We start from the raw sequence: 12,493 nt of genomic DNA on the forward strand, positions 1-12,493 counted from the left end.
GCTAGCCCTGTAAGGCAATCCATCTACGTCCTGAGGACCTCGCTGCCACCGTCCAAGCGTGCTTGGCCCCGGCAGATGAACCTCAGGATTAAAGGGTGGGCTCAGTTCCGCGCACACTGTGTCTCACCTAAAAAATCCAATGTGCAGGCTGGAAGGTGGAAAGACCTTCCCCGGTTCTTCGTTCGCGAAGAGACTGGCCATTTTTTTTATATTCTGCTCTGCTGTGGCAGGGCAGGGAGAGCTGTATATGACTTATGTGAGTTTGTAACTTAGTAGGCACATACGAGGGTTTGCACTAATGCAAGTGAATGCATTAGAGATGGCAGAAAGGATTAGAGAGGCAGGAAGAATTCCACCTTGCTTTAGCAGGGTGGTGATAATGGTGATGTAACTAATCTTTTCTTCCACTAAATTCTTGCATTCTGTGAAAAATGGCCAGACTGGCAAGACTAAAACTTCTCCCTCTCCCTAGGCCTTGCTAGAAATGCTTTGTCAGTTGGGGTCCTCCTGCAGTCTCTCCTTGTATTTCCAATTGCTGTTATCTTTTCTGTCTCTGTAGGGTTGTATTTTGTTTATGTATTTAGAGAATCACTTATAAGCATTAAAATGATTGGCCAGGACGGATCTGGCAGTACTAGGTAAGGGCTATGGCAGGCAAAACACTTTGTAACTAGACTGACTGTTCAGACCTGAGCTGCATCATCATTTGGCACAAAGTTAGGATCTTTGATGACTGTGCCGGGTTACATGAATTGTGTCACTCTAGACGTGTTTCAGTATCTCCCTCACAAAAGAGTGACTTTCCATCTGGCAAGACAACAAAGAAGCTATGCATTTACCATGTCTGATGAATTTTAAACTGAGAGAGAACATATTGAGTGGTGCTACTAATAGGGAAGTTGCCATGGGGAGGGAGAAGGAGTTGTAATCAGTTGGACTGGCAAACAGTTCTTTTGCTCTTAATAAAAAGAACATTTTGCACAGAGCTGTGGTCCTGCGTCTCTTGACGTGGGAGCTGCAGGTAACTCTAGTAGGACACAAAGCATTCATGCTATTGCAATAACTTCTATGTGTCTGTTGAGACACAAGAATGCTCATTGCAGTCTTAGGTCCTTTTGCTTGTCTGAAGACTGCAATTTTTTTTATGCCAAACTTCTTTTCAGAGAGAAACCATTTCAACAGAAGGCTGGGCCAAGGCATGGCAGTGGCTGTTTCCTGACACAGTGTCAGTGAGAGATAGATCAAGCCACCATCCTTTGTTTTAACTTCCATAAACTTATGTGATGGCATCTCAGCTTGGTGTGTTTTCAAGGGCCAGCCTTCGTTTCGTGATAGCAAGATCCAGAAGTCTGTGGAAGCATAGTTGAAGTTCAGGCCTGTCTTGACCATCGGTCAGGCTGTGTCTTGGAAATAGAAGTAGAAATACCGAAAACACATCATGTTGTAATGATCCAGATTTAAAATTACTCTTTGGACTTTTACTGATTCATAAAATCCTCTTTTTCTTTGACCAAAGTACAGGGCGAAGATAGTGGGTAAAAGAGGGGAGAGGGAGGCAGGGTTTGCTGTTGTGCAGCTACTGATGCATTCTCAGTTTCTTTTTCTCAGTTACATTTGCTTATTTCTGTCCTTTAATTATCATATCCATTAAATCAAGAGATAAGCAACTCAGAGACATATGAAAGCCAGACACTGGCGTGGATTGCAGTCATTGCAAGTTTCAGAGATATCTTTTTTGTGACTATATTGTATCCTTCTGTGGTTTTCCTTTGCTGCCTGAGGGGTTCAGGAGATAGGACCTCTGGAAATCTCTCTGGAGAGTCCCACTGAGAGAAGCCTTTTCACAAGAAGGGAAGCGATTCACGGTGATGATATAAGGTTCTTACTCAGAAGCACCTCGAGTAGTTTTTTTTACATGCATCAGAGACAGCCATAAGTTTTCTCTACTTTTGACATGGAATAAGTAGTTCTCCTTACCACTATGTGGTTATCTGAACTGCTGAGCTGCTGTGCACTTGGATATAATCATCACAGGGAGTTCCAAGTAGCTCCAGGTCTGGAGAGCTTCCAGGCTGGGCTGGCAAATGTGGGTGAGAGTTTTGAGCAGTGAGTGTGGCAGGCATGCTGCTGTCTCCCTGCAAGGCTGTTCTCCCTTTCTGCTGTCAGTCTGTTGTTTCCAGGACCACACCTGGCCTGTCTCCCCACTGCAGATGGTGTAACACATGCGTGTAGTACTGTCTGGTTTTGGAGATCTGCTCGAAGCATCTCACAGTTAGAGAAAAAAAAAAAAAAAGGCAGTACAATTTTTATAGCAGCAAAGTGTTTTCTTAAAGCACTGTTCATCTTATCTGTGATCAGAAAAAGCTCCATTTGCAAAGGTAGCAGTCAGCACACTTGTTCTCAAGCCTAGTGAATCCCGAGGAGATGAGACAGGAAGGCATGGCATTTGAAGAGGATGATTTTAATACCTTCGTGGCATTTGTGAGGCATTGCTTTGTTGCCTCTTTATAAAAGTTATTATATATTAGTTGTTTTCCTTAGCAGACCAACCCAGACCAGTGAGGCAAGAATGCGTTTGAATTAGCTTGGGGATTCTGCATGCCAGCCTGATGTAGAATGTTAGTTTAAACTGCTGATGAAAAGAGAATTTATCTGCATTCCTTTTAAATGTCCAGCTGTTATCTTCTGAGAGGAGAGGAGTCAAATGCCTAGAAAAAACAATCATGTGTCACCCTGTTCAACTGGAAAAGTCAGTGAGGGATCATGGCAGGCTCACAACAGGAGGGTATGAGGAAGGGAGTGGGCGCGAAGTGTGGGATTGAAGGTGTGTGCGTCCCCTTCCAAGCAGGGACCGTGAAGATTGCTTTGGACCACCACACAGGAGGTGCCTCTCCTACCTCTCCAAGCCCCAGGCGCCTGGGGGCAGCCCCACCTGCATGGATGGTTTTGCCCAGGAAACCTCTGGCCTCTGTCCCTGTGAACTGGCTGCTTGGCTGCTGCTGGTGCTGCTGCCTCAGAGTTTTGTGTCTGCAGAGCTCAGGGGCAGGTGCTGAGCTAAAGCCAATGGTGCCACTCTGACAGCTGAGCCAGGATTTGAAGAGATCTGCTTGTGGCAGGCAGTGCACCCTGGTCAGTAAAAGGATGGCCCCAGGGATGGCAGGACTCCTCTGCCCGGCTATGGGAAACTTTCTCACCTCTTGATTTGGAGAGAGCTCATTGTTCCTCTTTTGCTTCAGATTTGGCAGGAGCTGTGGTGCTCCTGACCCCAGGGCAGGGGGGGTGGTAGCTGGTGCTTTCACAGAAAGGGGAGTTAGCTGGGTACACTCCAAGCCAGGCACAGAAAAATCAACTTTTTGCATGCCAGAGAAGAGCAGCTTCCTGTTTGCAGCAGTGGGGAATTTTCAATGAAATGAGTAAGGGCAGGAAAATCTGGGAAGACTTCTAGCATGTGAAACCTGAACATGTCTGGAAATGCCCAGACAGGAGGGAAAATATAAGGTGTTCATGACCTTGCTTACATTACTGTGTGCCAAACACGGTGTCACTGTGTGGAGGCCAAACTGACAGAAACTGCAGAAATGTGCCCGATATCACATAGTTTCCTTTATTGCTCTGGCAGAATTCCCCACCCGCTGCAGTGGTAGCCTTGAAACCAAAACACACCAGTTATCCCCTTCCTATTCAGTCATCCTTTAAGTCTGAAATAAAAAACCCTTGAAAACCACTTAGCAACTGCCCACTGAGTGTTTTGATTGTGAAAATACAAAACAAAAGTCTTTATTACCAGCATATTAGGTGTTTCACTGAAAATACTGTTTTAGCGGATGTTGGCATAGGCTGTAAGCCTCTGAATACACTCATTCTGAGCTTTTCCCTGAAAAGGGAGCAGTCAGGGATTTCCCTAGCTGACTTCTCAAGTGCCCCGCAGCAGAGAACCCTTGTGCTGGAAGTGAGCCATGCCCTCAGATCATGGGCTCATTCCCTTTTCTGGGAATACTTGCTCATTGCCTCTGTGCACCCAAGCTGTCACGGCTGTGTTTTCTGTGGCTCCAGCTGCAGTAGCCACTCGGAGGAGGAGCTCTTGGGAGCAAAATCTGTGCTGACTTCTGCAGTCTGATAGACTTGTGAGTTTGGGGCTCACAGAAATTGTTTTCTCAGAAAAAATAGTTTCTTCTCCTTCCCTCTTCCATCAAAATACACATATAAATGCTTTTTTGGGATCCATACAAGTCCATACTACAGCCCTGGAGCACCATTGCAGTGTGAATTTGGTGTGTAAGCTTCCATGTGAGTTTGAATTCTCGACTCTGGAAGACCAGCAGCAGAAATCTGTGCCACAGCCATATGATGATCCCTGTTGTAGGATGTTCATATGGTTGTCGCTTCAAATGCAGTTCCTTCTCTGGTTTGCAGCTTTGACATCTCATTGTGGAAAAATGCTGCATATGACTATGACTATTGTTTTAAAATATTCTGCCATATTAAGCCTGTAGTGCCTGATTTTTCAAATCCTGCTGATTTAAAGGAGCAATCAGGACAGTGAAGTGGTGCTAGAAATTCCATAAGACAGCTAACCCTATACTGTATTAAAGGAATACAAATAGCAGCTCAGGATTCATTATCAATCCGGTTCACTGCCTAACCAAGCAATCAGTTTTGAAGAGAAATAAGGACAGTCTGACCAGACTGAGGTAACTAGTGATAGAAATGGAGGGAAGTGGGAGGGGTTAGCATTGTGAGGCGTGGAATTTTAAGGAAGGGGTAGAGAATTTGCTGGTCAGCTCTGAGGGCTCTGCTACTAAAAGAAAAGGTGCAGCGCTATGGGGAAAACCTTACATATTTTTTGCATGTAATAGTCATTAACCAGGTGTTTGTGCATCTCCATTTCCAAGACTAAAACAAGATACTATGCCTTTACTGTTGCTGCTGCATCTGTCTCCTCAGGTGTTACTTGTGCTATGAAATGTCTCTTGAAGTACAGATATTTAGATAGGCATTTTTAAAATCAGGAACAGAAGGTGTAAATGTAGATCCCTGTGGGTTGGGGTTTTAGAAGATTTTTGGGATATTTCAGCATGTGCAATCAAAATACCAGTTATTTTCCGTGACATTAAGGTTGAATTGGAACTAGCTTATGCTGTTTTCACTGACTTCAAAGCTGAATGAATACATGTGTTTTCCATGTGTAAATGTAAGTTTGAGTCATCTATAGGTCTGAAGTATTACCCACTGTTACCTATTTAGCTAGATGGTTCAGATCTAGCATCTGAAAGTTAAGTAGCTTGTGGAGGCCCCAGGTGCTGGCTCTGTGCCTTTGACAAGCAGCAAGATTAAGGATGTTATAGACCAAAAATAAAGAAAAACAGCTTGATGTTTAGCTGGATTTGGACTAAACAGGGCTGACTGAAAGGTGTGAGTGGAAGACAGACAAAAGGTGATATAATTGTTTTATCATGTAACAGTCACCATAGCAAGCAAACTTTACCATGCATGACAGGCTCCTCAAAGTCTTTCCACTGTGTTTCTTTTCCACGCAGCTTTTGTTACAACAGATGTATTAAAGACTTTAGTGGCAGTGAACTGTGGCTCTGCAGGGTTTTTTCCCAAGTGTGCAGTGTTTTCACAGCCATACCTTTTCTTGAACATAATGTTAAGTCAGCCTCGTGTGGTTTTTAGATTTCTCTGCCCACCCAAATGCTGTGCATGTTTATTTTGTTGGCCTCGCTGTTCATGCCAGGTTGCTGTGCTGAGCATGGTGTTACTGACCTTCCCAGAGCCTCTGGCTGTGGTCCTGGAGCAGGCAAGCACCAAATTTACCCTACTCTGTTCTTCATATCAGTAGTGCCATGCCACACACACATTAGGTCTGGCCTCTGCCAAGTCTGATGTTTTCTTGTTTATGTTCTGTTGAAAGTAAAAAATGGATTTTTGTTCCTGTTTTCTTTGCAGAACACAGACTTTGGCCATAGACTGTGCTGACTCTTTCTGGCTGCCAAGATAGTATATAAAAAATGAAATTTATATTTGAGGTGGATGTCATGAGCTTTTAACCGCTAGGGAAAAAGATTGTGTTATTTGAAAACACAGAGCATGTTCCTTTCCGTGAAAGGACGTACAAAGAATACTGATGATTTTTCATCAACAAGGGCCCTCTTATGTCCTTCTCAATTTTGCCGGTAAACCAGCGTCTGAGTCTGTTGGGATAAACTGTTAACTTGGAATATATCCCCGTCTGACTTTGTGAAAGCCCTTCTGTAGCTGCTGAAGCCAGGCACTCTCCTTGTCTCTGGCAATAAAAGGCTGCCATAGCCAGGCCACCCTCGGAACTGCAGCCTGCTGAGCTGGGATTCGAGGAGCATCTGTGTGGTCTCTTCAGAGCTGGGGAAGCTTAGGGTGTTCATTCCCAGTGGGCTTGTGTGGGAGATAGCAGTCGTCTTGTTGTTGAGATGAAACTTAGCATACTCACCTTAGCACTGCAGCAAAAACAGGAGGAAGAGGCCAGTCACTGCAAAGTGGTTCTGGGCAGCAAAGGGCAGACAAATGTCTACATACAAACACATAAAGGTTATGAATGTAAGATTTGATATTACAAAATCTGTGTCCCAGTTGAGCCCAGCTCCATGTCATTCTTGAAAACTTTTTTTTTTCTCTCAGATCTGATGCTTTTCTTCTCTGGGCTATCTGCTGTGAGGAAAGGCTCCTGGGTCTCCACACCAGCACAGTGACAGTGCCCTGTAGGAGTGGGGCAGCCTTCAGCTCTGAGCAGGGAGCTCCCCAGGGAGAAGCACCTGCCTCATGCCACATGCTTACTTGTGCTAGGAAATGCTTTTTAAAGCCATCTTAATCTCCAAGCTGTAATGCTTGCTCCTCCTCAGAATTTGTGTCTCATACAGTCATTTTTTTCTTTTCCTCATAGAGATACTTGTAATGTCAAAATACTATAAGGTACCTTGTTTCCATTTTGGCACACTTCATGTAATTAGCTTTTGGTTCATAGTTAGCAATTAAGTGGTAGTAACTATACCAGCATTTTAAGCCTCACTGCTCTGCCTTCTTTGAAAGAAAGAAGAATCCTTCATAGAATAAAATGCTCTTTCTTCTTCTGTATTTCTTCTCCCCTCCCCTCCCCCTCGCCTTTTCTCCCATCTCCTGTTCCTTAACTTTTTCTCACTGCCACGCAGACTGGACTTGCTGGCTCCATAAAAAGCTAGTCAGTTACTGTAGTACAGACTGTATTTATATTTATAATCAAATATAAATTACTTGAGTAAATTTGAGGCAATAACTGAAATCAGTGGAATTGCTCAGAGGGTGGTGAATACTGGCACAGGTTGCCCAGAGAGCTGGTAGGTGCCCCACACCTGGAAACATTCAAGGGCAGATCAAATGAGGCTCTGAGCAACCTGAGGAACCTGATCTACTTGACAATGTCCCTGCTAGATGTCTGGCCAGATGACCTTTAGAAGTCCCCTCCAACCCAAACCATTCTGTGGTGCTCTGTGTAAAAAGAAATTTGTTTAGTAAAGTATTTTTAATAGCAATGTTGGTATGCTGTTTTTAATTAAAATTGGTCATGATGTTTGAGTGCCTTTGGTAGTTTTCTATGTTATCTCATTCAAGACACAGTAGGTGGCATGTTCCAGGTATTCTTAAACTTTTATTTATGTATCTTTGTGCTTATTTCTTAGTGTGATGTAATGCATACAGAGAAGTTTGTTCGCTTTTTTGTCCGTTGTACCTCTGATCATATAGTTTACAATGGTGACTGTTATAAATATCAATATCTGGAAAAGTTTAATGTAAGAACTACCTCCTATGTTATCCAAGTAGTAATAAGGGAAATATTTTCAGCCTGTCAGCCCTGCACAGAACAAGTGTTTATTCACTTGCAAGCTGAAGTGTTATTTCTGTTTTGAACATAGTTTTCTACCTCCTTTTTTCCTGATCCAGGGAGAAGAAATTGAAGGCTAGAGTGCAGGAGTTAGTGAGTGCTTTGGAGAGGCTCACAAAGAGCAGTGAGATCAGACATCAGCAGTCTGCAGAATTTGTTAATGACCTTAAAAGGGCAAACAGGTAAAGGATCTACCAGCAGATGGATGTGCCATTGATTTTTTTTTTTTTTTCTTTCTCTCTTTCTTTCTATGTTCTGGTAATGCACTGTAATATTCACCTTACCTTAATGAGAAGTTTCTGGATCCTTGTACTCACACACATTGAGTCTTTAAGGCTCTAGTTAGAGATGTGGGAGTTACTAAACCTCCCAGGAGCCCCTGGTGGTCTAGAGGGTAAGGGCGCTGCACTGTCACTGCAGAGACCCGGGTTCGATTCCCGGTCGGGGCCACTCCCCGGGCCGATGGAGCTTGTTAGCCCTGTAAGGCAATCCATCTACGTCCTGAGGACCTCGCTGCCACCGTCCAAGCGTGCTTGGCCCCGGCAGATGAACCTCAGGATTAAAGGGTGGGCTCAGTTCCGCGCACACTGTGTCTCACCTAAAAAATCCAATGCGCAGGCTGGAAGGTGGAAAGACCTTCCCCGGTTCTTCGTTCGCGAAGACTGGCCATTTACTTACTAAACCTCCCATGTAGGCAACTGACAACTACATAGTTAAGAACAGAGGTAGGGAAATAGGTTAATCTTAACTGAGTTACTAGTAAATGTACTTACAGAAACAAACAAAACTCAGATTTATGAATCTGTTACCTTGTTTTATATTTCTCCATTTTCTTTGGCTCCACCCTCTTCATTAGTAAACTCTCTTGGATAATCACAGGTAAACTGTATTGCTGCTCACTCAGGGCATTTTACTGGCCCTGTGTTTGGATGAATAAGGTGGACTGCAGATGCCTTCCTGCAAGGAACCTATCACTCACAATGCAAATTTTCTTAAATTATACCTGAAAGCCTTTGTAACGTCCACCTCAAGCTTTCCTACTCAGTCAAGGTGGAGGCACAGAACCTACCCAGCAGCTGATAAATTAGCAAAGGATGGCATCATCTGAATGTAAATGTGATTTTTTTAAAATGGAAAATGCAAAATCAGTCCTGGATTTTCTAAAAAGATTCTGGCCATGCAATGTTCTTATAAATCATTACATGTTTAATGTTGTGATATCCTGACTCACAAACAGTGCTCTGCAAGGTCATCGTCAGCAACTTCTGTCTGGCTCTTTGAACCATGTTTTAACATATTTCCTCTACCAGTTTAGTGGTAGAGGTGTGTGATTTCCCCAGAAAAGACATGGACAATGTCTTTTGACATTGATCTGAATTTGAATCAATAACGTTTGGATCTAATCCATTTTAAAGCATTGGTAAATTTTAAGAAGATTATAAGTACCCAAACTTTAAAGTTCTCTGAAGGTGGGGCTTTGGGGTGGATTTTTTTTAACACTTGCTACGAACAAGGCTTTTTGAATTCCCTTGTATTGACTTGTGTTTTTAACAGCAACTTGGTAGCAGCTTATGAAAAAGCAAAGAAAAAGCATCAAAATAAGCTGAAGAAACTGGAATCGCAAATGATGGCCATGGTGGAGAGACATGAAACACAAGTGAGGATGCTCAAACAAAGAATAGCTTTACTGGAAGAAGAGAACTCCAGACCACACACCAATGAAACTTCACTTTAAATGCATCTCTTTAAAGGATGCTTAGTGCCATTACAACTTTCTTTGTTTTGGAGGCTGACTTCTAGGGAGCTTCAAACGCTAAAAGCTCTGACTGTCAATGCTGACACACTTAAAGCACCTTCTCTGGGATCCCAGAGAGGTGTCATGGGGATAATAAAAATGTTAACCTTAAGAACTGTTTCATAATGTAAAATGGCAGTGCCTGAATTATCATGCTATAATTATGTACATTGTCTGTGTCATTATGTCTATATTCATACAGCTTCTCTTCCATTTTATATACGTCCCATGGGTGACAGTCTCACATAGCAAAATAATTAATTTTGAGAGGTTTTCATTTTGGTTGTTTGGAGATCATTTGAGAGTTTTCCCAGTCCCTGAACTCCCTCTGCACACACGTCCATATTGTACCCTCAAGAAAGACTTGCTGTTGCGGTTAAATCAACCAAATGGGCAGCTACAGAAAGGGGAGATGACAGGCTGCCTTGCTTTTTTGCACCCTATTTGCAATACTACTGCTCACAGTGCAGATCAGGTAGGAAAATTCCTGTTGATTTGGAAAAATACCAAGAAACCGTAGTTGCATCTCTGAGAACCATGATGATGGTCTATTTGTTACAGTTTGTAAGAGGGCTAAAGGCTGTGAGTTTCACCACTCGACGTAGATGGTCTGAGCCAAGGGTGGGTAAGAAATTATAGGAGACCTCCTGGTATTTATATTGCATGGTGTTCACAACTACTTTGTGGAAGAGTTGGTTTTTCTTGCTAATACATTATAACCAAGGTTTTCTCTAAGAAGCTGGGCCATTTTTGTCACATGTATAGTGCTTATTACAGCTTACTGTGATCAAGAGGTAGAATGTCTTTTTTTAATACTTTTTTTGACCAAAAAAAGGTACTTATTAGGAATGTACCTGTTTAATATTGAATACATAGCCACAAAACTATAAATGTGTAGATGTATGGATATCCTGTCACAAACAGAATGTGAATGGTGAAGTCTTCTTACAGCTTCTTAGGTTTTTGTTACTGCTAACATGTTCTTCTTTCATTTAAGTCACATCATATTACTGTATTGTCAAAGTGTCTGAATTGCAAATGTTGCCCTATTATGTTAATGAACATTAGGCAAATCATGGGGATAAGGTTGATTTCTGTTGGGGTCAAAATACAGGAGTCTACCATAGGACCTGTTATGTTCAGAATCTTCTAATTTTTGACAGAGTACATAAAAGAGCTTCCATATGTGTTTTAACATGCCAAACTGGAGTCCATTCACTGTACTAGCCTGCTACTATGTTACAGCTCTGCTTTGCTTTTTTTCAGGCTTATTTCCTAGGGAATCTGATTTCAGGAGTCATTCATCGTTTTTGCTTTACATGTTGAGTTGCACCTCCAGCTTTACAAGTGTATTTAGAATGATGATAACTTCTCTCACTTATTCCTCCCATTTCTAGTACTAAGGAAATAGTTTTAGATGACTTGAACTGTTTTTGTCTATTGTTGGGTTAGGCCAGGCAGACAAAATATGGGAATTTGTATTCATAGTATGGCATCCTGGTTGCATCTGAAACTGTAGCAGTTGGTGTTCATCTCTTTCTACTGTAGCTGCTGTTGTCTTCATTCCTTAAAATAGTCATTCCTACTTCTCCAGAGCCTGATATTTCATCTACAAAGCCAGCATGATTGATTGCAACAGCAAGTTAATGCTGATTTCAAAATTTTTAGTTAGTAACATCCTGGGATTGGTTTTGATCAGTCCTCTTCCTCAAGATAATTGCACTTAATTTACAATGTGAATGGAAATTTTTGCAAACCAGTCTGTTGAGGGAGGAGGCACATTGATTTCTGCTGCCTTTATGGTTTTGCTTAGTAGCTTTCTATGGCATTTCCCTTTTTTGGCCAAGTTTCTCGCCAACAGGAATGTGGGGTTTTGCCATAAGCTTCAGTTGTAGCTGAGCACACTTGCTTCAGAGGAAACACGAAGGAAAATGTCCACTATGTACTGTGGCAAAAATGCAGTTACACTTTTGTCTTCTGGCATCTGAAACACCCATCTGACTTGAGGTCATCTCAAAATGTCCATGTGAAATACCCTTCAATGAAGAGGCCTAGAAACAACTACTGCACTGGATTGCCTCTTAGGCTCTTATTTGGAAGGGACCTTAAAAGATCATCTTGTTCCAACCACCCTGCTGTGGGCAGGGAGACCTCCCTCAACACCAGGTTGCTTCAAGCCCCATTCAAACTGACCTTGAACACTTCCAGGGATGGAACATCCGCAGCTTCTCTGGGCAGCCTGTTCCAGTGCCTCACCACACTCACAGTAAAGAATTTATTCTCTTAAAATAATTTCTTTGTACCACTTGAATTTAAATTATAGGTACAAATTAAGAAAGAATAAAACCCACAGCAATACAGAATGGTTGGAAGGGACCACTGGTAGAGTCTGCTCAAGCCAGGTTTCCTGGAGCAGGTTACTCAGCATTGCATCCAGATGGTTCTGGAATATCTCCACTGAGGGAGACTCCGTAACCTCTCTGCTCAGCCTGTTCCAGTGCTCAGTAACCTGCTCAGAAAAGAATTTGTTCCTCATATTCAGGATCAATTTCTGCCTGTTGCCTCGTCTCATTGCTTAGCACCCCCAAGCAGAGCCTGATCCATCCTCTGACACCTCCGACATCCACTGACAGACACTGATGAGGTTCCCTCTCAGTCCTGTCCTCTGAGGGCTGAACAGGCACCTGGGTTTAGAGGCATAAAAAGCTGCAGCCATCCCTCGGTGCTTTTTTTAGGCCTCAAGATTTGCTGATGCCATTTCACTGTGTTTACTGTGTACCTTCCCTGCCAACTGTGCTCTGAAAGTG

At 42.8% G+C, this 12,493-nt stretch overlaps 1 protein-coding gene across 2 annotated transcripts in view; it reads left to right on the plus strand.

The window, feature by feature from the left end:
- Positions 1 to 11,333, plus strand: part of MCC (MCC, WNT signaling pathway regulator) — a 184,047-nt gene extending 172,714 nt beyond the window's left edge. For both annotated transcript variants that reach the window (XM_027878017.1, XM_027878018.1), the window contains 2 exons: positions 7,951 to 8,073; positions 9,446 to 11,333. In XM_027878017.1, coding sequence (XP_027733818.1) covers positions 7,951 to 8,073; positions 9,446 to 9,626 — 304 coding nt within the window. In that variant the 3' untranslated portion in view covers positions 9,627 to 11,333. The remainder of the gene's footprint in view (positions 1 to 7,950; positions 8,074 to 9,445) is intronic.
- The last annotated feature ends 1,160 nt before the right edge of the window (positions 11,334 to 12,493 follow it).

This window comes from Empidonax traillii, unplaced genomic scaffold (genome assembly GCF_003031625.1).
Source record: "Empidonax traillii isolate 1590-97213 ecotype Southwest subspecies unplaced genomic scaffold, ASM303162v1 scaffold37:size1818073, whole genome shotgun sequence".
In the NCBI taxonomy this organism is placed as follows: domain Eukaryota; kingdom Metazoa; phylum Chordata; class Aves; order Passeriformes; family Tyrannidae; genus Empidonax; species Empidonax traillii.